Consider the following 26,105-nt stretch of genomic DNA (forward strand, 5'->3'; position numbering starts at 1 on the left):
TCCACATAGGTCAGAATCCTACCCTTACCCAGCATCCTTTTGTCTGGATTATCCGCCTTGAGAGTTCTCAAACAGCAAAGGAATTTACTGCCCAATCTGGATACCTCTTGGTCTTTTTAATATCATTTGCTGAAAATCTTAGGATTATTTTTTTCTGCTGTAAACTGGGGGGTTGCAGACTGCGTCCAGGGATCTGCTGGAACATGCTGCATTTCATGGGCAGGATTAAAGCCATGTTCAGATTGGAGTTCGTGTCAGCATTTGGAGAGAAGCGATAAGCATGGGCCCAACATCAATGCAGGTGAATCTTGCCAGAAAGGACAGAACGTGAGGGGGAACAGTAGAGCTTAGGAGACAAGAGCATGATTGGATTGAGGCAGGTGGAAAGGAGGAGAAAGGTCAGGTAGCTCCAGCAATGCTAACTTGGAAGCCTGCCCTAGTCCTTTCAGTGGAATTTGCTTCCACGAAAAAGTGGTTAGGACCAAAGTGCCATGCTCACTTCGAGCTTTGTTCAATCCTGGTAGTTTTACTCATTTTATATTATCTAACAGTTCCACCTACTCACCTTCCCTCCTTTTTGAGATGACAAACATAATGGCCACTCATTGTGGATGTTCCCATGTGACTGATGAACCCAAAAAGTTCATATCCTGTGCAAGGAAAATACCAAATATGAGAAGCAGGGATGTGAAGAGATGTCCTTAGTAAGCCAAGTCCAGCAGTCGCATCTTGCCAGCATCATGTTAGTTATCCATTCGTTCACTCATCGTATTTTGAAACTTCCCCTCCCTCAGGGAATTCAGGGGGACATACTATGCTCGTCTGTCCCTCCCTCCCAAGAAATCCATTTTAGAAATGAAACAGACATCTGGAAAATAGCACAGAACATGCATGTAGAAAGTCGAGAGACTTAATGTAAACACTTACACACCCGGAAGTAAAAACCGGGCATGGTCTCTCTGTCCCCTCTACAGCCCATGCTTGTACAGAGAAACATACTGAAATGTATTGGGTCTGGCATAGCAACTGTTATATGAGATTATCTACCATGTGTTTTGATACTTTGTCGTGTGCAAAGAGGAGTCATATCACAATCTCAGCCACACTTAACCTTCCCTGGATTATAGATGTCTGCTGGGATTAATGGTATTTTGAATTAAGGAGAAATTGTTCAAATGTTTGATATTATATTTTATTGCTTGTTTTTATGAATATATTTTAAACTGATAGAACCTGCAACATTGGCGTTATCACCACTGCGCTCCAACCAAATAATTATAATGATGCCCCAAAATACACTTCCATATTCCAATTATTCAGATGGCCCCACAAAAACCTTGTGAGAAACAGAGTCAAGCACTATTTGCTACTTCCAGGCTTTCTAAGGTGACTGTGGTCTACAATACTTCTTTCTGCTCAGTACTCTTCAGCTGCTGCCCAACAGCTCCATCTTGCGGCTAGTTTTGGATTTTCCTCCCTGCAAGGATCATTGTGACCATCGAGGTAAAAAACCGAAGCAGATTATCTTTTGTTACGGGCAGATATAAAAATGAGGAGAAAACATGAGTCTAAATGTGTCCATGCAGCACAGACAAATGTCTGCCCCCTCTGGGCATCTGTATCAAAAGCTGCTTCAAATCAAAAGTCCACACAGCTTGCATTATCTAGTCTAACTAGAGCTATGGGATCTTAAGACAAAGGCAGACTTGCCACCAGAGGCACTTTAATGAGAGTTGCCAGGGGCTAAACCTGAGGTCTGCTGCACACCAAAGAATTGTTTCACACATTACAGTCGACGCTCGGGTTGCAAAAGTGATCTGTGCGGGAGGCACGTTCGCAACCCGCAGCGTTCGCAACCCGCAGCACCACGTCTGTGCACACACGGGTTGCAATTTGGTGCTTCTGTGCATGTGCGAGCGCTGAAACCCGGATGTAACCCATTCCGGTACTTCCGGGTTCAGCATGGGGCACAACCCAAAAATGTGCAACCCGAAGCGTCTGTAACCTGAGGTATGACTGACTGCACACAGTAACAAGCCCAGGTTTGCCATCAAGCATACATTCAGCAGGGGACCTGCAGTGAATCCTGGCTCCTTAGCGAGCGTATCGTTACAACAAATATTGTACATTTGAAGGTGTGCTTATGAAAATGTTTCTTCCCATTCCCTTTTTGCATCAGGAAGAGGTCTGTAGAACTCAAAAGCCAACTTGCTGATTTAGGGTTTTTAGTTGGCCATAATTAGAATTCTTAAAAATAGACCAGATATGACTAGACTGCATTTTTTTGGTCTTACTCATGCAGCACAAAATAACCCCATTTGTCGAATAAAATAGACAAATGAACCTATCCTTCCTTGCTGACCTTTACAAGGTTGGACAAAACTTAGCTATTCTGACAGGCATTTCAGGGTATCTTGAGAGGGTTTGGGCTTTTAATACTGCTACTGTTGATCTTTAGCCATTTAGTTTGTGTTGGCAGTTTCAGTGAATTGATTTTGGTATTTGTCATTTTAAGACTGATTGATAATTGTACATTTTGTACATGGTTGTTTCCCACCATTTCCATTGACGTTGGAAAACTGATTCATAACTGTAGCAAATACATTTGGGGAAAGGGAATAAGATATGAACAAGCAAAGCAAAGTGCCTATGGGAAACATACGCCCAGAGCCGTCTTTGATCCTGGGTCCTTCTGGATCAGATTCTGCAAGGATGTTGGCATTCACATGGTTCTCTAGGTCCATGGTTTCAGAAGTCATTTCGTTCTCCTCCTCTGGCTCTGGGTGACTGAAGATCCAGTCTAATGCATGCTCCAGGTTATTATTCTGCCAACCAATAGGAAAATAAAATAGCCAACACAGCCATCAGCATCTGTACAACCATTGTGGTTTGGGTGCCCTTTCCCAAACATAAAAACCTGTTGCTGCATTGTTCCCTTTGTATGGGAAACAGAAACAAAAGGTGCAGGGACAAAACCTGCTGCAAATGGAGACATTCTCATTGCAGTAGAGAGGCTTCTTCTTCTTAACATGTCTGAAGCTCATGTAAAGCCATAGCTGAGTTGATTTAAGCACCATGGACAGTGACAACCCCAACAGAGTCTCCTTCAGTTCAGCAGAGCAGCTGTTATTAGATTCTGCAATGTGGTTGCCATAATCCCATATTTGCTCCTATGTCATATTTAACTTCCACCCACAGAGTTTGGACAGATTGTGTTGGTCTGGTACCAAACTAAGAATACCCTCCCCTAGCTGGACAAGTAATCCTCTATCTTAACCAATGGGAAGAGCAAGTGTTACAAATATTATGATGCCAGGGGAGGGCAACAAATGAATGGAGCCCTCAGGCTGCTGCAGCAGCAGTAATAAAAAATGCAAGCTAACTTAATTAAGCATCAGCTTTTGCAAGCTACAGCCTACTTTATCCATGTCATTCATATAATTATGTCAGCTCATGCCCATCAATCTCAGGCCCAGATAACTTTGTCCTTATGATTCTATAAGCCTCTTATTCAGTTCACTGTTACTCAAACTGCACATTTCTGAATTTTCCACCCCAGCTCTTTCCCATCCTCACCAGGTGAGAATGCCTTTCTCCACCAACCTGCTGGCTAGTGTAGTAACTTTCAGCAGAAGATAAGCATCTCTAAAAGACAGGCAAGCATCCGTTGCAACAAAGAATGACAGGGTACCAGGTTGAGGCAGGCTGTGCTATAAAAACTATAAATAGGCACCTCAAACGGAGACGTTCTGAGTATTGGTCAAAGAGTTGCATTCTCTTTAAAAGTCTCAAGCCAGTCTTCCTAAAGCTGCTTCCCAACCCTCAATAAGCTATTGGCAAAGAAGATTTTGCAGCCAAGATTTTCCCCTGACCAGTACCTATGAACAGGATGCTGCATGAACTTAATTCCCCAAAGGAAAAGTAGTGCAAGGTCTTCCTTTGTCAAATGTCTTGCTGCCACTGCTAATGGCAACTAAAGGGCTTGTTCTGCTTTGGATAATGACATTAATTTACCATACCAGCTTTTGAAAGTCATATTTGATGAGGAAGTGGAGGACGTCTGCATCTGTGCTAAAAATAGACCCCCAAATTTGCCGGACGACTCACTGTTGCCCGTAGCGCATGGAAAGCTATATTCCGCTGAAAGCCCATAGAGGTAATGATGGCAACCATTTCTTCTGGGGGCTGGTTATCCAGCCCAACAACTGCTGCTCCACCTGCCCCAGGAAAAGTGGCTCCTCCGTAACCAGGGATGGCTAAGGGCTCTGCAAAATCTGGAACATAAGCAGCAAATATTTAAATCTATGCAAGCAAATTGAGTGCCTATTTCTAAACCAGGAGAAGCTGAGTTCCAGTCACCGGACAGCAACAACAAGAGAGGGTTGTTCCTTTTATGCCTTGCTTGTGGGGTCCATGGTGGGAAGCAGAAACTTTGAACTAGGTGGACGTTTGGGACTGATCAAGCAGGACTCCACTTATGTTCATACAGATGTATTTGCAAGGCAGGAAGCAGATGACTTGATACCTGCAAAGTCCATCCCACACACATTATTCTGCAATGATAAGCTAATCTAGGATGGAAGTGTGCATGCACACGGAAGCTCATACCAATGACAAACTTAGTTGGTCTCTAAGGTGCTATTGGAAGGAATTTTTTAATTTTGTTTCGACTAGTATACCTGAAGGAGCGTCTCCACCTCCATCATCACTGAGGTCCAGCACCGAGGGCCTTCTGGCGGTTCCCTCGTTGCGAGAAGCCAAGTTTCAGGGAACTAGGCAGAGGGCCTTCTCGGTGGTGGTGCCTGCCCTGTGGAATGCCCTCCCAACAGATGTCAAAGAGGAAAACAACTACCAGACTTTTAGAAGACATCTGAAGGCAGTCCTGTTTAGGGAGGCTTTTAATGCTTAATAGATTATTGTGGGTTTTTTTTTCTGTTGGAAGCCGCCCAGAGTGGCTGGGGAAACCCAGCCAGATGGGCGGGGTATAAATAATAAATTATTATTAATAATAATAATTAGGATGGAACAGTGAAGGAAGCTGGTGAAGCTGTGGATTGCTTCCAACTAAAAGGAAGCATAGAACTGCCCTAGCAGGCATGGTGGTGTCTATTGCAGACATATGTGCACCCAATCAGATTACAGACCTGGTTCTTCCATGTGGGCAATGATCCAGTTGAAAGCCACCTCAGCACCCATGTTGCCTGTGTAGTAGACAGCCTTACGGCATGCTTCCAGTGGAAAACCCATCTCAGCTAGCTGCATCACTGAGGATTCATCAATATCTGGAGCTGAGAGAGAGAGAGAGAGAGAGAGAGAGAGAGAGAGAGAGAGAGAGAGAGAGAGAGAGAGAGAGAGAGAGAGAGAGAGAGAGAGAGAGACATTCCCAATGTGAGAAGCTGTCAAACAAAACAGAGCAAAGCAAAACACCATCCTACCCCATCAATGGACAGGGCTTTGCGCTTCAGCTGTGGCACAAAATGTGCAGTTTTCATAGAACTGAGCACCCGCAATTTGCTGCCCATTTCAAAACCTTTCTGGCCCTCATAATTGTAATAAAAAGGTTGAGGCAGCATCTGTTGGAAACTCCAACTATCCAGTAAAAGAGAAAGATGGTTAATTTTATAGCTCTATATCTCTTCCCCTGGCTGCCACCAACCTTACTCTCACCCTCTAATATTAATCACTCATCTTTTTTCCAATTCTGAGCCCTGTCCTGTTTTTGAGGTTTCCAAATGCTGAAAATGCCTTTTAATTATCACACACTTTGCATGCTTAGCAGATCTGCTCCCCTGTTAATTTATTCAAATTGTAACGTTCAGGCTTTTAAAAAAATATATTGTCCAGAACACACAACCCTAGCATTAGTGTGCATGGAATGTGCACACATTAGTGTGCATGGAATGTCACATTCAATTTTATACTTGCTAAGACCAGCAGACAACTGAACATCTGTGTAACTTTCTACAATGATCTTGCATTTACACAGGCTCAGTTTCGCTCTAAAGAATAACAAAGCATAAATCACTCAGAGAAAAATGAACATGCACTACTGAAATGCAAGCACATAAATGGTTTTTAGAGCCTACAAAGATCGGCATGTTGAGGCATTTGCTATTCCCTAGGGACCCAGGTGGCGCTGTGGTTAAACCACTGAGCCTAGGGCTTGCTGATCAGAAGGTTGGCGGTTCGAATCCCTGTGACGGGGTGAGCTCCCGTTACTCGGTCCCAGCTCCTGCCAACCTAGCAGTTCAAAAGCACGTCAAAATGCAAGTAGATAAATAGGAACCGCTACAGCGGGAAGGTAAACGGCGTTTCCATGTGCTGCTCTGGTTCGCCAGAAGTGGCTTTGTCATGCTGGCCACATGACCTGGAAGCTATACGCCGGCTCCCTCGGCCAATAATGCGAGATAAGCGCGCAACCCCAGAGTCGGTCACGACTGGACCTAATGGTCAGGGGCCCCTTTACCTTTTACCTATGCTGAGACACAGGAACATTTCAGAGGGATCGCAATGCTAGCTTCCCAGGTTATTCTGTACCACAGCTACTCCAAATTTTAAGGTTTACTCACATACATTACTGGAGCCTCAGCAACAGATTTGCCACTAAGGTTTGGCAAAAGGGTGAGTTGAAGGCAATAGCTTCTGTCTATTTAAACTCAGACAGGATTGCCAATGTTACGGTTCATCATCCACAGGAATCCGCAATTGCATTGTGGGGTGTATGTGTGTAAGGCAGAATGCAAAGTGAGGGCAACTTTCAATAGTCTTGGAACCATAATCTATTGCACAGCTAGAAGCAGAAATTTCTCAGGACGCTCTGGCCCTTAGCACTAAAAGCCAGCCACTTGAGCAAATTGGCATAGGGAATACAGAATGGAGACCATAATATTAGCTTCAGGTAAGCCATTAACTGTCAAGCAAACAGCCCAAATGTTCCAGGTGCAACAGCAGTGCTCTGTCTACTAGACAGCTAAGGCTGGAAGTCTTCAATTTAATGCAGAGTGGGGGACCTCTAGTCCAGAGAACCTTCCCATCTCACCTGTGGGCCTCTCCCCCGTTGACCCTGCCCACTTCCTCAGTCCCACAATGCTTTTCGCGACCCTTCGGTGTTAGGTTTAATGTTTTATATTTCTACTTGCTGGGTTATTCTGGCATTGGGCATCCCGGTTGGGGTGTGCCCCTCCTCAGAGAGTCTCATCTGGCATATTCCTTGTGGTTATTTTCATACAATGTAAAGCTTCTTGTAAAAAATTCTCAGGTCTTTTAAAAAAAACCCTGCAATATTTATGTTTTGAATCACTGCTTGGATGTTATTGGGCAGCCTATTTAAAATACCAAAAATAAACAACAACAAAATATTAAACAATCAATTATGCAATTCTCCCACCCCCCAAATTCAGGCACATTCCAAGGTGATTTGATTCAATCGGATTTGTTAAAAATCTAAATCTGCTCCTTTTTATTCCCATCTGATAAACTGGGCCCTGGGGTCAGAAGATGTTCATCTGCAGAAAAAGAAAATATGTCTCTCAATGGCCAAATGGAATCTCCACGTTCCAAAACAGAGTACCCTCAGAATACTAGGAAGCCAGAACAAACAACAAGGGAGAGCTGTTGTCATCATGCCCTGCTTTGTAGGCTTTCCAGAAGTATTTGACTGGCTACTGTTGGAAGCCAAAGACTGTTTCGTGGGTTTGATCCAACAAGGCTATTCCAATGGCAATACATAAATCTGATGCTCCGTCCAATGTGGGAGCAAAGAATTATGCCAAAGAAAATTAGCATTCCCAAGCCTTAAACCAATTGTGAGGGAGTAAAGATGAAGACAATTCCAACACAGGAGAGCAGTCTCTGATGTCTCCCTGGTACTTTTCACATAATCAAGCAAACTTTAAGAATAGGTTGGAAGACATTCAAAACAATGGCACAATTAAAAGCCCAAAGAGAAGAGCTTCCATGCATCTCTCTACAGATAGAGAACCCCTGCGCAGCAGCAAATAAGTTCACTAAAACAGCCTTTAAAAAATAAAGCCAACATAATGAAATGGAATGAAATGAAATACATACGCTCCATGAAATGGTTCGTCATGCCATCTGAAAGTGAAGAAGGCAAAGTGAGGGAGTGTGCACTGGGATGGCGAGAGAGAGGAAGCTGGCCAGTTCTGCGTTGGGTGCAAACACTAGATCCCATCACTGCTATAGAGTCAAGGCCTTGTTCGGACATTAGATGTGCTTGTTTCCATAGGACTAGGGCTTCAGATCTGGTCAAAGGGATCTGTGCCATTGGCCTAACCAATTATGCTCAGTCCACCTTCCCCTGCTTCGTTGCATAGGTGTGCACACACAACTGCAGGCTGACCACATCTATGCATCTCCTCTAAATCAGGTCCTCAATCTTCTATGTACTTTGTGGCCCACCAGAACTACCCCAATGCCTATGCTTGAGTAGGCTCCTCATTCTCCATTGCTTGCTCCTCATATACATACAGTACTTCCAGGTTGTGTCTTTGGAGCTCAGTCTCAATTCCTGTCTCCACACTGTACAAAATTTTGTCAAGGAATGGAATCCCACTTACTAAACCAGGAAACAGGCCTCAATTCTATAACTGGCTACACCTCTCACACCCATAAGCCCAGCACCCAATGGCTGCGGTGCAAAGGATGTGCCATGGAGATGTTGGAGCTTGTCATCCCAGAAGAAGTCCCATGTGAACAGATAGGGAGCAAAAGTGACAAAGGAACAGAAAAGAAGTTCAACTAACAGTTGTGGTGGTGAATGGTGGGGAAGTAGAGATCCTCGTGGTAGCAGGCAGTACCTTTGGGGTCATCAGGAATGATAATGGGTGGAGAGATATCTGGGAGCTCCTCCTCTCCTGGTTGGAGGCCTGTGGCACGGAGGTGGCTGATGTCCAGAAGATCTGGCATGTCTATGGAAACCTCTGCAAACACAGCAGAGCAAATAAGCCTATAGATGCACAGCAAATACATTACAGGAACATTAAAGCTCAGCTCCCCAAACCCAGTGCTTTAGTACTAAACAAAAAAAAAGTAGGGACTGATTCTCCATAACAATGGTTTCTGTGCTCTCAGGGAATCCCAGGAAACCTTACAGGAGAACCCAGGACAATATAGAACAGAATATTCAGAGCACATACCAAGCTTCTTAGGTATCCAATCCAAGCCAAAGGTGAACTTCTTTATCTGTACTACTAGGTACTCGGGAAATGAAGCAAAGCGAGAGGTTCTGGAAACAAAAGCAATTTCATGTGAATGAAGCTGAGCCATAGGAATGCAAAACCAAAAGAGTGCCGCACTCAAAAACAGATTCATGTTGGAAGAATGGAAGGAGACTGAAGGATCTGTATTGGGACCAGGGACTTTTTAATTTGTTCAAAAGCAATCTGGAGTCTGGTCTGATCCAGGAGGAATCCTCTTATGTACTCAATATGTAGCTGGGAGTGGGGATTTGGAGGCAATGAGGAGCAAGGAAAAGCCAGTCCCCACAAACACAGATACAAAGGTTCCTGAATTTAATCCTATTTCTATTTGTATTCCCAAGCCATTCAGGAGGCTGCGATTGAAGCTTCATAAGAATATCTCTCTCTCTTAACATGCATACCCATGTACAGGACAAATTGCAGACTCACTTAACTCCAGCAGACTTGGCTTGAAGGGCACTGCTCCAGAAGTCTTCTACATTATCTGGTTCTGAAAAGGCCTGCAAACAGGCACTAAAAGGGATTTTGGCGCGTACGAGCTCCGGCAGGGGCCTCCTTGCAGTTTCAGCTTCTCTCCTCTTCAATTCGTAAGCAATCAGTTCATCTAACCAGGAACAGAAGCAACAACAGAGGGCCATTGCGTGTGGAGAATGGACAGCCTCATGTGAGGCACTCAGATAATAAATACTGCATTCTCACATGCAGTCTCCTTCAAGTTTCTTTCCTCACTAACCATAAGCATGGTTTGTTATTTTGCTATCTAGGATTTACAGTTAAGGTTGAAGTTGGTTAGGAAGACATAGGAAGCTGCCTCATACCATGTCCACACAGATCAGTTTTGTCTACACAGATTGGAAGTAACCCTCTTGGTTCCAGGTAGGTGTCCTTCCCAGCCTTACCTGAAGAAGCTAGAGATGAGTTATGACCTTTTCCCAGAGGTCAGTCAGTGTGGACAATTCTGAGCTGGATAGACCAATGGTCTGACAAAGCAATTTCCTGTGTCACCATTCCCCCCATGATGCAATATACAGAAGAAAGAAGAATGTTGGGTGCCCTCAACTGTCACTTCAAACAGGTCAGCAGTGTTGCCCAACAGGCCTGACTAGTGCCTTGCATGAAAATAATCCTCTGTAACGTTCTGGGATTCCATCTCAGCTAACGCAGAAGAGGTTCCCTCAAAGTGCAAATTTCCACTGATCGTCATGAAGTATTCTTTTTTTTTTAACCATAATTTTTATTGTTTCTTCATAAATAAACATAATCAAATATTATTACATCATCACAACTTAAATTGAAAAATATATCCCTGATTATACCTTTTTAGGGATATCTCCTTTAATTACAACATATTTTACATTTGTTCTGCCGAACACGGCTTCCCCTTTCTCCCATCCTTGGTTTTATTAATCGAGTTTTTACGACTTGCGCTCATATAAAACAGATTCTTATTAGTGTTCTTACATCTTATCATCCTCTATGTAATCTCCATTATTTACAGATGCAGGTATCATGAAGTCACAAAAGATACAATTGTTGTTTCGCAGTGTGTTTTAAGATATTCCGTAAATTTTCCCCATTCTTTCTCGATTTTCTGATCTTTTTGGTCTCTTACTCTTCCAGTCAGTTTAGCTAGCTCTATATATTCTACCATTTTCTCTTTCCAGTCCGCTATTGATGGTACCATAGTGGATTTCCATTTCTGGGCTAGGAGCACCCTGGCTGCTGTGGTGGCATACATAAATATTCTTACATCTTCTTTTCTTATTTCCTTCCCAATTAAGCCCAACAAACATAATTCAGGTTTCTTTGGGAATGTGTATTTTAACAATCTTTTTAACTCATTATAAATCGCCTCCCAAAAGGGTTTAACTGTTTTGCATTGCCACCACATATGATATATTTCTCCAACCTCCTCCCTGCACTTCCAGCATTTCCTGTCCTGTTTCTTATAAATTCTCGCTAGCTTGACTGGGGTCAGATACCAACAGTACATAAGTTTCATAATGTTTTCTTTTACTATCGTACACGCTGTGAACTTGATATTAGAATTCCATAGTTTTAACCAGAGATCAATTTCTATGTTGTGGCCGATGTCCCTTGCCCATTTGATCATGACATCTTTTGTTTCTTCGTCCTTGGTAATCCATTCGAGAATAAATTCATACATGTTTGACAACATCTTTTTATTTCCTTACACAATTTCTATTTGAAATTTAGATTTCTCCCTTTCAAAACCATTCCTCCTATTATCTTCCTTGAATAAGTCTACAACCTGATAATACTGTAGCCAACTGGTCATTTTAGATTTTAATTGATCATAGGGTCTAATTTTCCAGCCTTCATCTGATCTTATTATTATGTCGCCATATGTTAACCAGTTAGTTTCCATATTTTTTTTCTTAACTGTCAAGGCTTCAGTTGGTGATAACCACAAAGGGGTCTTTCTTTCTAGTAAGTTTTTATACCTTTCCCACACTTCATAGATAGGCTTTATGAATACGTGTGATAAGAATCCTTTGTGCACTTTTACCTTATTATGCCACAGGTACGAGTGCCACCCGTACCTGTTCTTAAAGCCTTCCAAGTCTAGTAAGTCAACATCTTTTAAAGCCATCCATTCCCTAGCCCAGACTAGACAGGCGGCCTCATAATATGTTTTTAAGTCTGAAGTATTCCACTTAATCCATCTGGTCTCAGAAGTCAGGATGAATGAATGAATTTATTATTTCGGTCACAGACCAGTTCCAGCTCACATACAAAATCAGGGAAGTCATGAAACACAATAGGGATACATTTAAATTAGCAGTTCGGTATAACAGGGACAGTACAGATATAGCAGCAGTTAAAATACATAAATTAGATCTTACTCACTAAAATATAACCTGAAGTTGTCCTTTAAAACCTTAATCATGATGATATCACAGCTTGCTCCCTAAGTTTTATGGCAATCACACAGAATTTGGCCACCTTTAACGTGATATCTGGATCTTTGTCCACTACCAGAGATTTCTAGCATTGGAGTTCAGACCCATTTGTAGATTTTTGCATAGCAGGGGTGATAAATGCTGAGCGTATGTCCCCGTAGAAACGACATCGTAACAAGGCATGAGAGACAGTTCCTACCTCCATCAAGCTGCAGGGACAGACTCAGAAGCCAGGATATTTTAAAGGACAGCATTTCAGGTATTTTGCGTAAAACTAAGGATGGTATCACACATGTATGTGTGTACATCACTTGACTAGAGGCTGGATGCATGAACTGGTTTCTCTCTCTCTCTCTCTCTCTCACACACACACACACACACACAAGTATCTGAGGTGGTGGCAGGAGAAAGGGAAAGTTTTGTCTGTGTAGTTAAACCTAGTTAAATCTGTAATGGCTCATTCACACATGCAAGTCATTGTGATGCTGAAACAACATGCATGCGTGAATAAACTGAGCTGAACCCAGACGTTTCTTCTGAAGGATGCAAAAACCAACACATGTAAAGTAGCCTAATTCCCGCCTAACCTTTGTTCACTGCAGCTTCCATTGCTACAGGCAACTGCATGAGATAGTCCACCCTCTCGGTATATCGGACTTTCCTGGACTGGCAGCACTGTGTACGTTCTTCCACCAAGAACCGGAAGACATCGGTCGGGTTTTCTGAACCAATGGGGTTCCTCTGAAGGGAGAAAACCGGTCAGACCTCTTGGACAAACATGGCAGTGCAAGAATAACCAGGCCACATGCGACGATCCAAAGTACATCTCCTTGTTGTCCTAGTTTCTGAGCTGGGGTGATGCTGGTGAGAACCTAAGAAGAGACTGCTGAATCAGGCCAAAGGCCTATCTAGTCCAGCATCTTGTTCTCACAGTGGCCAACCAGATGTCTGTGGGAATCTAGGGAGCAGAACATGAGCACAAGAGCAGTCTCCCCTCCCGTGGTTTCAAGCAACTGGTATTCAGAAGTGTTGCCGATGATAGGAAGGAGCCACACTGAAGCTGTTCCCATATTCTCACAATAACATACGAAGAGTAGTTTAAACACTCGAAGCACTAAGACATTAAGAGTCCAAACTGACATGCTACCTCTTCAGCATGAAATTTTAACAGCCATATTGAAAACTTGCAATTGTCATGACTGATACCTATTACATTTTAGGGGGAGGGAATGTGTTGTTTTAGGTCTCAAAACCATCACACAGAGTTCAAGACAGGCAGAAATTTAAATTTCTCACACACCAAAAGGAAGAAATGGTAAGAAGAACCTGCTGGATCAGGCCAATAGCCAACTAGTTCAGCATAAGAAGCTAATCCTGATCATTAATTTTAACAGGTCTACTCTGAGTAGGACTCGCATTGACTATAACCCCTACTTTGCAATCAAGTAGTACCGACACAACTGGGTGGTGGGGAACAATCTTTTATTTCCGCACTACAATGCTCTATGCACACAACTGTGAAAGTTTCTCCGGCCTTGTCGTCAGTGTCCAAGAAAAAAAGCTTTCAATAAGTACTTTTCTCCCATGTCGATACTTAAGAGACTCATGAATTGATTTTTATTGATTTATTTCATGGAACTCCTCAAGATAAAATATGATAAGGCACTGCACGCCCATTCACTCAATTGATTTATCTGAAAGGAAATGTCCCGATTTCGCTGAATTAGTTGCTGGAAATAGACTCTGCTAACCCAGCAATTTATTATTATTATTATTATTATTATTATTATTATTATTATTATTATTTTGTAAAGATCAAAGAATCATCTCCCTTTCCAGTCTTCCCTACTGCTGTGGCTCACCCTGGGACTTGGTGGTGAAGTCCACATAATAAATCTAATAGCAGCAGCAAGATTTCCAGTGTAAGCTCCTTGGGGCAAGGACACATCTTATTTTGCTGATGTAAATCTACAAAGGTGCCATGTACACCTCTGGTCCCACGCCAATCAATCAATCATTTTACACCAAAACTACTATACAAGACTAACATACCATTTTTGTCAGATACAAGCAAAGACAAGACAAGTAGTAGTTAACTCTTGCTCACCTCTATGAGATGTATAAGGTGCAGGAGAAACTCCTGTGCATCTTGCTGCCGATTGGAGGAGAATTCAGGGTGCCCTTTGCTTACCAAAGCTTTGAACATGCGAGGAGAGATGCCATTGTGCTGAGGCTAAAAAAAAAAAACCAGAATAAAATATGCCATAACGCTTTGTAATTAATGCTTTGTTGCATGTGACAAAAACTGTGCTCTGTGCCACTGTTATGATCCTCCTTCCCATCTTTCTCAGTATCAGTTACCCAATGAGCTATTCCCATTGGGCTATTCCCAATGAGCTATTCCCATTGGGAGAGGAACAGATTTAATTATTTGCCCAAAGGTACACATGGGAAGTCTAGGGACGAACTGGTGCAATTCACAATGCCGCTTGATAGCATATGCATGTTCTACATGAGGTGGGAGGTGGCAGCAAGTCTTCAGATACCCCCCACGACCCCAGAAAAAGACGAAATGTCATGCATGTGTGACTCCAAATGTACACAATGACACCTTTTTTTTTTAGTTTAGTTATGGTTGCTTTAGGTAACACTCCTCCTGCCCATCTATTAAATGGACAGGGACCAGCATGCACAACACACCTTACAGGGATTGTCTTTACATTTCCCCACATCTATAGAATGATTTCAGGGAGGTGAAAGGAGATACTGGGAATTCTGAAAACTATTTTGGGCAATACGCATATGCCCTCTACTGCCTTGCAGACAGAAGGAAAGTCAAAACAAAACTCCAGCTACCTTGTATGCTGCTTAGTTCTGTGTCAGAAAGCTTTAGAAAAAAATAATATTTTAAAAAAATCAAACCTGCCAGGCAACGGGCACCATAGGTAAATGCTGCCTTCACGCAATGCAAGTAGGGCAGCATTTTTTATCTGTTTCATTTCATTTCTGAATCGCTTCCCATGAGGCATCTCAAAGCCATTGACAATATGAACACATGCAGCAAATATATTTAAAAACACATTTAAAAAATGATTATAAATATAAAAATTGGAATGGCACGTACATAAAAAATCAATCCAAAACACAAGGCAAGATAACAGCCAGGATAAAGATTTCAGAAGGCTTGTTGAAAGAGGGACATATCAAGATTCAAGGGTTTTTAGGTAAGCCAGCATGGTCAGAGATTGGAGATGGTAGGAGCTGTAGCCCTTGTCTTCTGGAAAGCACATGGGTAAGGGGCAGGAGAAATGCAGGTGCACAAACTGTTGGGCCAGGAGATCTGGGAACCTGGGCAATGCAATGTTGGACGCATTCACACTATGGGCTGAAACTGATTTAATAGCCACCCCCTCTTGTGAAGCCTGGAGTTTTGGTTGCATGAGAGAAGGATAAGAACACGTGAAGAACCCTGGCAGATCAGATCAAGGGTCCATCTGGTTAGGGCATGAAGGCTATTGCTCTTCTGCCATGTTTGCTCTTGCTCTTGGTATTGACAGACACTGAAGATGCTGGCTGTGGCTCATGAGAGGTGATTGCTACCCTTGAACACACACACCCTCCTTATACCACCCTCCCCCAAATCTCCTGTTTATTATTTACTTTGGTAAAGCATCCTCTATGGAATTTCCTTCTCCTGCCAAGCTAATCTGCTGCAGTGCACAGGCAGATTTTAAAGTGTGTGTGTGTGTGTGTGTGTGTGTGTGTAAGAGAGAGCGCACACTAAGAGCAAGCAAGAGAGAAAATTCTGGCAACACTTTCCCCATCAACAGTTGCAAAACTGTTTAGCTAAAAATAAGCTGGGTCAGATCATTCAATCTCTCACACAAACGCTTTGGGCAGGAGGCGCCCAATGACGTCATCCAACGATGGATGGATTCCAAAGATGCAATAAATTAAAATATACAGCAGCTCTCTATGAAGCGTGTTAACAGGCACCATGTAATGTGCCACAGTATCGGTGTGAAAAACAAGGTAGATATATCCGAGTAAATCTGATGGACCATTTTTACACTAAAATTTTCATTGCCGCATAATTTCTTCCTTAGTCCCAAGTATAGTTTGTTTCTAAATCTGAAGAATTTAATATACTTGCAAAGTTGGTTAATTTAGTAAGTATTTAAGACAACAAAGAAAAAGGAGGAAAAAGAAAAAGATAAAGGAGAAAAAAGGAAAAAATGGAAATAAAGAGTAAATAATATAAATTAAAAAATAAAAATTAAGAACCACAAACACACAACACCAACCACTACAACAACACAGCCAGCCCAAGAGAAAAAAGAAAAAGGAGAAACAAGGAGGGTAAGAAAAAAGGAAGCAAAAAAGAAACAAAGAAAAAAATTGGCCACAATACTCTTATTTGCCCACTAGGGGTCCATCTTCAGTGGGTAACAGGAAGTCCAAAGTCTTTATATTTTTTGTTAATAATCTTTGCTAATAATTTTTTGTTAATAATCGCATAAAAAGTAGCATAAATACAGCTGAAACTTAAGGTTCATAATTATGTAAGAAAATATAAGTATATGGGTGGGTTTTTTTTCATTTTTTTGTGTACATGATTGAAATTTCAATTTACTTTAAGAGATGTACTATATATATGTAATGTACTGTAAGACTATTAATAAAGCTTGTTACATTTTTTTATAAAAAAGTGAGGAAGAAAATGTAAAATTAATCATTGCTATGATGCTTCTGTTTCGACCGCATTGCCTCCCATGATGGCAGTGCATTAATATGAAGTAAAGCTGAAATGGGCTCCTTTGCTAAATAGGTTTTGAATTTACATTTTCTTTTTTTAAAAAAAAATCTATTTATTAATTTTCCAATTAAAACACAATTATTTCACATATTTCCAATATTCCAAATTATACAAATACATATCAATTAAACCAAATCATATGCCAAATCATTAAAAAAAATTGAGTTCCCAATGCTTCAAAATCTGGGGATCATAAATAACTGTCTACGCTGCCGTCTTTATTCTAATGTCCAAATCTTTTAAAAAGTCACTCAACGTCTATCCCGATCTTTTCCAACATTCCCTCTAGATGTTTTCTTTCTTTCAATTTTGCCACAGCTGCTGAGATAAGCATCAAACGAGATTTAACACATGTTCGTTCTCCTGTGTGAATTTTCCAGACCAGCCTCCCCATAAATTGAACTTACGTTTTTCATGGGGCGGGGGGGGGGGTGGGCAGGCAAACAGGTAGTTCCAGTGAGACGGTCAGAGAAAGCAGATTGCCCAATTTCCCGATATCCAATAAATTATTCTGGATTCACACATAATATGAAAGTCGTGATTTTGTACAGGTAACCCGAGAGATTGGGGCAGAGGGGGACAGTAACATGGTGAAGCTTTGCAAAACATCAGCAACGGGATTTGCATTTGTCTTGTTTTGTTTCTGGAGGTTATATAGGCAGAAAACTCTTTGGCTGCACTGAGTTTGGGCACCCCAGCCCACGTTGGTTACAAGGATCCGCTGATGCTTCTCATCCAGTCCTCCACCCATGTCCAAGTCAAAGCATCCTTTACTCCACCGATCACACAGAGGCTCAACACTTTCCTCATCAACTCTTCATCGACGCAGCAGTTCCACCAAATAGCACGACCCTTGGGAAAAGGCTACTGTAAACATGATCCTGATCCAAGAAGGGAGTGGCAAGAGTGGTTTTACTCTGCCACAAAACCCCGCTCTTGGCCTAACTTCAACGACACCATTGTTGTGAAGGTAAAATGGAATTCCATGCTTGTTACTCCAGAGTTACTATCCAGAGGATAGGCAGGATACAAATGTGGGAAGCAAACAGCCATGCATGCCCATAACTTTTCTCTAGTGCTGAAAGACAGGGCAGCTGTGGTTTCTCTCATTCCCCCGGCCTCAGCACCCTACTGCCATTCAGAAACAAGAATTCTGCTCTTGCCAGAAGGCAATAATAGGGGGTAGATGAAGATTAGTAAAAGAAAACCCACTGAGAAAGCTCACCACTACTGGCTCCCATCCTGGCTTGAGCCAGTCGTACACATGCTCTACTATGCAAGGGGTTCAGATTTTGGAACACCACTAAAAACAACCAAGAAGCAAGATCTGCAGCGGTACATCAAAACACTTCATATGTTGGCAGAGGCAATGCAGCCACCTCATCACGGACCAGGAGCTAAAATGCACAGGCTCTCCCTAGAACTAACTTGCTGGTCGTGTGAATAAGCTCCGTTCTCCCCCATCTTCTTTAGGGACTCTATAAACCGAGGACTGCTATGTTAGCTAATTGATAAACCAACCACGTTTAAATAAATTTTCGTTTTAGCAAAGCCTCCATACAGCTGCCTTTCTATACATCCTGAGGAGTGCAATAGCTTAGACTTTAAGAAAGAAAAGCTGCCACTATCATTTAGAAAGGAAATGCCATCTTTGGGACCATCTTGCTGCTAAACAAATATAGCCCTAATTAGCAACTTGGATGGGTGACCACTAAGAACCCAATTCAGGGAAATGTGTATTTTTAAATAATAGTAGTAGTAGTTGTAATAACAATAATAATAATAATAATATGAATAATAATAATAGATACAGGAGGTGAGTCCTTTAAAAAATATGGGGGGGGGGTTATGCCACATTTAACATTTTATATTTAATCCCTGATTTAAGCAGGAACATACCAGAACCAAAACAGCCTCCCAAAAGCAGAAGGTGCATATCTTTAACTCTTGGCCCTAGCCCATTAGAATTTGCCTCAGCTGACTAAAATTAGCTTTGAGTAATCACTCAGTTCAAAGTTTTAAGCCTTTTAAAAAAATTCAAACAAATAATTACTCTTCTGGTTGAACTTGCAACCCTGCTATAAATACACCACTGTCTTTACTCTGAGTAGTTCTTCCAGGAACAAAAATTCCTCTCCAGCTACTGCATCTCCTGTATCCATTACATGGTGACCTTTCCTTTCCAAACACACCACCTTAGAGAGGAAGAGGCAGGGTGGGGACAATGTGAGTTTCCAAGTTTTAGGGTAACAAAAGATCGACAGTGACACAAAACGATAACTAGACACAAGCTGAACTATGCCAGACAGTGTCCTAATAAAAGCAAATATTATATGGCAGGCAGCCATAAATATATCTTTTTTTTTAATCCCCCAGTGGGCCAAACATACTAGCTCCAAGCACTGCTTCCAGAATGCAACAAAACTGCCTCACTAAAGGAAAGATAAAGAAAAGGCTGTCCTCAACTGCTCAGAGGTGCTAAAGTCAAATCTGTGCTGTGTTCCTTGCTGCAGTTCTTAAAAATATTCAGATATGTCCTGTTTCTATATGCATTTACTCTGGCTAGGACTCTGGGCTGCTTGTGGGGTATATCTGCCACCAGCAGTTATCATGCTTTCTGCCTTCAGGGTTTCATTCCACACTGAGCCACCTTGGCAAGGAACCACAGCAGATTTGCTACGGCGCTGCCAATGCATTATAGATTATTTCTAAGAATGTGCTCTGGGGAGCCATGCTCAGCTGATGCAGGGCACAGACCAGATCTGTCGACAGAGGCGTAGCTAAGTGGGGGGGGCGCCACACCGCGGGGGGCGGCATTTACCGCAGGGCCTGCAGGCGCTCTAACCACGCTCAGGTGGCTCGGATGCCTGCAGGCTCTGCGCTGCCCAAAACAGCAGCATGGGGCTTGCATCTGCCTGCCTCCCCCAGGCTCAGCCTCCCTACAGCTGTAAGTGAGGTGGCGGTGAGGCTCCACACAGCACACCTTGCCCCGGCTCGCCCCGCCCAGTGGGCAGCTTGCCCCACCCCCATAGGTAGCTCGCCCTGGGCACCCAAGCGGCTAGCTACGTGTTGCCTGGGTGCCTCTTCTACCTAGTTATCAAGGTGTGCATGCTAGGTAAATACCTTGTGTTCTTCTTTCATCACCTGTTCAATGAGCTCAGATTTCGTTGGTGGTTTAGAGTATTGGCCTGAAAGGAGGCCATGTCCCAATTTAGCCCTGTAGTTGAGGGAGGGGGGTAGGGGTGGGGTGGGAGTAGGGGAGGAGAGAGAAAGCACACAAAATGTTTCCCACCAGGCTCAGAGTAGGGAGAAAACATCAGGAGGGTGAAAGTAAGGCTAATTGTGGCCCATCTGTTAACACACACCCTGAACACACATCCTTACTATGATCCAACTAAGCTTCTTCCCTCTTGGCACCCCCATTCCAAAAAGCAGCAAGCCATACAAAATATTGCAGTGGGAGAAAATACTCTCCAAACCACAACAGGACTACTCTGGTGAACGTCCAGCTCAAATCAAAGACAGCGATCAGATCAAAGTCAATCAAGCACAATCATTTCTCAAATGTCATAGGTGATTCCAAAAATAAATTAAATTAAAATTGTAAAGCAGTAATACAAATACTGAACAACCAAACAAAATCAACAAATGCTTGGCACTATCCACAGAATGGAAACAGCTAAAGTCAGCTTTATAATCAATTACATACTGTAAGATAAAGCTACCGTGAATAATTGCCACTAGCCAAGTTCAAAAGGAAATCTGTCATTTAATAAGAATGACAAAAGGCAATTAGTAGATTTCCCCCATGTCCAGAACAGTGTTTGTCTGGGTACCTCATAAAGGTTATTAAAGCAACGAACAATGTGGGAGATTCAACCATTCAGAGAAATCTGCTGCTTAATATGAAGCCTGCCACTTACATTTGTGTGTTGAAATCTTGTGTTGGGTCTAGAGGAGAGTAGTCAAATATTCTTGGAAGGCTTCCCACGTACCTATCCAGAGAGAATTGTGGGGGAAGAAGAGAACGTTCAAATAGAGCAGATTGTTTTCCATTGACATAATTTGCTGAGACCATTTGCTCCCATATAGTCTTGCCTAGGCCTTAAAATCTACTTCAGAGGTTCTTGTTGCCATCTCAATATGCCCACTGTGACAAGGATGAGAGGCCGGGCCTTTTCTATAGCAGTGCTGAGGTCTGGAATGCTCCCCAAGTCAAAATCCATCAGCCAGACACCATCTCCATCTCTATTCTGTCAGAAACTGAAGACACCCGATTCAATGGGCTTTTAACATACTGTATAGCATCTTTTAATTCTACTTCTGGTGGATTTTAATTGCTAACACTTTTTAGTCTCTCACTACTGTTGGTTTTTTCTTTGGACTGGTTGCATTGGGTAGTATCCAATGCTTCCACACTGCTGACAGAAGGCATCCGGCAGCAGAACCTGAGAAGAAGGAAATGTTCACCCATTCCACCTTCCCATGCACTTCCTCAAAATCTGCTCTGGAGGACTGGGGGTCCTTCAGGAACAGATTTCAGGGGCAGAGGTGGCTGCAGAGAGGAAGAACAGGAATCACGGGAAGTTCCTTCCCTCCCATTTCGTCAGCAAAGGGGAAGCATTGAATACCACTCATTATACGTTCTAACGATCTGTCCGATTTGTATATTTATAGTTTTGTTGTTGTTTAGTCGTGTCCGACTCTTCGTGACCCCATGGACCATAGCACGCCAGGCACTCCTGTCTTCCACTGCCTCCCGCAGTTTGGTCAAACTCATGTTCGTGGCTTCGAGAACACTGTCCAACCATCTCATCCTCTGTCGTCCCCTTCTCCTAGTGCCCTCAATCCTTCCCAACATCAGGGTCTTTTCCAAGGATTCTTCTCTTCTCATGAGGTGGCCAAAGTATTGGAGCCTCAGCTTCACGATCTGTCCTTCCAGTGAGCATTTATAGTTTTAGTGCTGTTTTTATCCTTATTGCTGCAAAGCCGCTCTAAGTACAACAGTAGAAGAGTGGTGTATAAATAAATGAATGCTTATCCTCAAATTTTGGAGGTTGGAATTGTGAGACACCTGCTAGAACTCCACAAGCAATACACTGCCTTCTGGGAGCAAACCAGCAGTTGAGGGTCCTCTGTCTCCCCATCTACATCTGGCTGAAGGATGGAGTGGGTTAGTTCCTAGGACAGCTATACAGACCCTGTTGCCAGGCAAGAGTGTGCAGTTGACAGGGGGAAGGGATTCTAATGAAGAGCCATCCCCTCTGGCCAGGGGACTCTCGGGGGATTCACACCACTGTGCTTGAAAGTATTTATATATGCACTCAATAAACAGATGGTTGCTGCAGGGATGGGAGTAGAGGATGAAGGATCCCTATAAAATCCAGCAAGCTTAGGAGTGCTTTCAAAAAAAGAGAGAGATGGAAAAAAAGAAAGCATGGGTTGGACATGTATCTATTAGACTCACTTCACATCTAACAAAATATGTAAAGTGAGAATGCAACAACTACATTCACCAATGGACAGGCCTACTTCCCAGGAAGTCCCAATTAACCACAGCTCCCTGCTGGGGATAAGCATTGGGGCAGACCTGGAGTTAGCCATTGTGTATACTGTAGGGCAGCGTTTCTCAACCGCTGTTCCGAGACGCTGGCTGGTGTGCCGCGACGTGCAGCGACGAGAAGGGCAATTTGCATTGTCACGTGCCTGGCGGCCGCCAATAAAAAGCACTAACCCGCCGGAAAGGAAGCCGGCCGGGTCACGACGCGGAGCGAGCGCAGCTCTCAACAGCCACCACCACGGGAGGGTGGTTTTAGACAAACTTAAAGAAGCTGGCTGGATGAGCTCAACCTGAAACTTGCTTAGCAAAGGATTGTGCTGGCAGAGAAATCAGCGGCTTGTGAAGCCTTATTACAGGAGATTGCAACCAACACAGCAATTGGCAAGTGTTTCTTACAGTCATAATTATATAGTCAATATAGGGCGGCACAGAGTTAATTTTTTAACTTTTTTAATGGTGGTGTGCCTCGTGATTTTTTTCATGGAACAAGTGTGCCTTGGCCCAAAAAAGGTTGAGAAACACTGCTGTAGGGAGCCTTAGTAGTGCAATGAGGAACATAAGAGATTCTAATCCGGTTGCCGCAAAACTTTCCTAGAATGACTTACGCTCTCTGAAATTCAGGGATGCTGAAAATGGCTTGTAGGACAGTGTTGACATAGCAGCTGTTGCCCAGGTTTTTCATGCCAGTGTATCCTGGACCATACATTGGCTTTAGCTTCATGCCAGACTCTTGGATCACTTCCCATTCAGAGACTCTGGGTTTGATGTCGTTATCTCTCAAGCCATTCTCCGTCTGAATGGGGGGAGGGAGCTTTTAAGAAGCAGCAGTTTACAAAAGCGTATGTACTTATAAAGCAGGTGTATTTAAATAGGAAAAAGAAGAAAACACCTGGTTCTGAGAACTTTCCAAAATGAAACACTCAGCAATGAAACAGCTTGCTGAAATACAAATGCAATCATGTCTCCACCTGCTGAATTATCTAAGCAACTGCAATCCAGTGGTGCTCACAACTTAAAAGGTAAAGGTAAAGGGACCCCTGACCGTTAAGTCCAGTCATGAATGACTCTGGGGTTGCGGCGCTCATCTTACTTTACTGGCCAACATTTGTCCGCAGACAGTTTCCAGGTCATGTGGCCAGCATGACTAAGCCGCTTCTGGCGAACCAGAGCAGCGCACGGCAACGCCATTTACCTTCCCGCTGGAGCGGTACCTATTTATCTACTTGCACTTTGATGTGCTTTCGAACAGCTAGGTTGGCAGGAGCTGGAACCGAGCAACGGGAGCTCATCCCATCACGGGGATTCGAACTGCCGACCTTCTGATCGGAAAGCCCTAGGCTCTGTGGTTTAGACCACAGCGCCACCCGCGTCCCTGCTCACAACTTACTCCCACTTTTATAGCCGCAACACAGAAAGAGCCACTGGTATAGCCATAAAAAGCTCCCTCGTTTTTCTGCGGAGCTTCACATGCAATATGTGGTAAAAATAAATAAATGTAGAGTCCGATTTGCAGAGACCTAAACTTTGCAAAATGTGACTGTATGGTTCAATCCTGGGCAGGAGGGCAAGCATAGACTTGGTTTCCAAACACACATATATTGTACATCAGGGTTGGGGAATCTCACACTCAGGAGCCAAAAACAGCATTCCAGGCCTCTGTATCTGGTCCTGAGTTTACAATCAGTGTTCCAACCACTTGCAAGCAGCCCCCAAAAGATTCCCCAGAAGGGAATGTGGCCCCCGGGCTGAGAAAGGTTCCCCACTCTTTTCTCAATTCCCAATCTACATGCTTAGAGTCTTACCGAACTCAGAAGCAGCCTGGTGTCATTTTATTATGTTATCAGAAGCCTTTTAGCAGGAGAACATAAAATGAAAAGCAGATTTTATATTTTAAAAGAAAGAAGTACCCACCCACTCCCCGCAAGAATGGAAACTGTGCTTTTCCAATTGAGGCACTGATTTTTCCCACTATTTTCCATAACTGCTCAAGATACAGATTCTGAATAAAAGGAAAGCCGCTTACTACATGCATTTGGAGCATATCAATGCCCAAATGTGCTAAGTGTTTGGCTATGTGTGGGTCCAAAACCGCCTCCTCTTCATCAAAGGAATAGACATCTGCAGAGAAAAGAAGAAAAAGGACTGCTCACCAAGTGTTACCCATCAGCATTATTTAACAAGAGCATATTCTTGAAGCTTTACCACCTACATAATATGCCGAGCGATAGTAATTTTGCTGCACATGTGCCAGCTCAACTATTAAGCAAATTCTGGAACTTCTGTTCGCTACCAAGTTCTCCACATTATAATGGTTCCATTGGCAACCAAGAGGTCCCTGTTCTAAGATGCCCTTCAGACACTGCTGTTGCAGCTTGGTGTATCACTGTTCTGTGGCTTCATCCCACATTACCCAGCTTGCAGCAGGGGCAATTTAGGAGGCACAGAACAAGGCAACCGGCTCTGTCCTTGCAGCAGTGAGCTTTCAGGTGTTAGAAAGAAAGTCACAGCTAAAGGGCAGAATGAATGCCTTCCACATAGTAGTTCTTGGGTTTGGTCCCTGGAATCTCCAGTTCTTTTAAGGTATCAGAGGGCAGACTTTCTCTGCCTTGAAATTAGAGAGCTACTGCCAGTCAAGAGTAGAAAATGCTGGGCTGCATGAACCAATGGTTCAGTATGAGCTCACTTTGGCTCTATCCACTGGCCAGAGAACAAAAAGGCCACTCAGAGGTCGTCTCTTGCCTGGAGAAGGGCAACAGGTTATAAACCCTGCTCCACTATACCCAGAGGGATCCTCCCCTCCAGAAATTAAGAGAGACAGGAATTGTGGGATCGCTTTTCTCCACGAAATCGAATCAAGGCAACTGGAAGCCTGAGCGGCCAACTTTCTCTTTCTCCCCTGCAACACACAGGTGCTCTCTCTTGTTCCCAATCAGAGCGGCTGCCTACCTGCAAATGAAGAGCCCCTGCCACCCCACCAGGCTTCAAGTAGCTCCTCTGCCCAAAAAAACTGTTAGCTAAAAGCCAGGGCCCAGCACAGGTCAACCCCTGCCTTTCAAGAGGAACATAAAACAGCAAGGGAAGGGCCCGTCTTGTTCCTTCATCAGCAAGAGAAGGAGCAGCTGCTGAGAACTTTCCTGCCCCACCTGCCAGAAAGAAAACTCTGCTCCAAATGCTACAGTAGTTGCCCTGGGACAGAAGAACCTGGGACTGCACCTCAGCTATGAAATCTGCTGTCAGAAGATGCAGCGGTGATCACCGACACCATACTGCCTCTAATGCTAGCAGTAGTACGTAGTCAGCAGGATTAGTAGCCACTGAGAGGGCAGCTGTGTGGGCTGTTATGTACAAAATAAGAAGGCAGACCCACACCCCGGGTTCTTGCATATCCTGCTAGTTGAAAGCAGACAACATTTCCCTTGATGGCACTAGCGGACCAAGAAGCTTAGTAAAAAGGTGCATTGCAGGAGACAAGGTGACCCTTTGGGTCCCTTCCCAACTCTATAATTCTATGGTTCTATGAAGCCTTGCTTTAGCAGTAAGTTCGAGGTATCCAGAATTCCATCCAAGAAGTGTGGGGTACTGTTGCA

The 26,105-nt window shown here is 43.3% G+C and overlaps 1 protein-coding gene across 2 annotated transcripts in view; it reads right to left on the reverse strand.

Annotated features, from left to right (window-relative positions):
- USP13 (ubiquitin specific peptidase 13) overlaps window positions 1-26,105 on the reverse strand; it is a 67,281-nt gene that overhangs the window by 4,443 nt on the left and 36,733 nt on the right. The window contains exons 7-20 of one of the 2 annotated variants that reach the window (XM_035133042.2): window positions 24,542-24,636; window positions 23,124-23,311; window positions 20,882-20,953; window positions 20,082-20,175; window positions 14,250-14,375; window positions 12,730-12,883; window positions 9,648-9,822; window positions 9,156-9,244; window positions 8,763-8,939; window positions 8,068-8,094; window positions 5,145-5,288; window positions 4,108-4,274; window positions 2,663-2,825; window positions 566-650 (exon numbers count right to left, since the gene is read on the reverse strand). In XM_035133042.2, the coding sequence (XP_034988933.2) occupies window positions 566-650; window positions 2,663-2,825; window positions 4,108-4,274; window positions 5,145-5,288; window positions 8,068-8,094; window positions 8,763-8,939; window positions 9,156-9,244; window positions 9,648-9,822; window positions 12,730-12,883; window positions 14,250-14,375; window positions 20,082-20,175; window positions 20,882-20,953; window positions 23,124-23,311; window positions 24,542-24,636 (1,756 nt within the window). The remainder of the gene's footprint in view (window positions 1-565; window positions 651-2,662; window positions 2,826-4,107; window positions 4,275-5,144; window positions 5,289-8,067; window positions 8,095-8,762; window positions 8,940-9,155; window positions 9,245-9,647; window positions 9,823-12,729; window positions 12,884-14,249; window positions 14,376-20,081; window positions 20,176-20,881; window positions 20,954-23,123; window positions 23,312-24,541; window positions 24,637-26,105) is intronic. The other variant, XM_060274355.1, reaches the window with a different exon arrangement.

The sequence above is a fragment of the Zootoca vivipara genome, chromosome 5 (assembly GCF_963506605.1).
Source record: "Zootoca vivipara chromosome 5, rZooViv1.1, whole genome shotgun sequence".
Classification (NCBI taxonomy): Eukaryota; Metazoa; Chordata; class Lepidosauria; order Squamata; family Lacertidae; genus Zootoca; species Zootoca vivipara.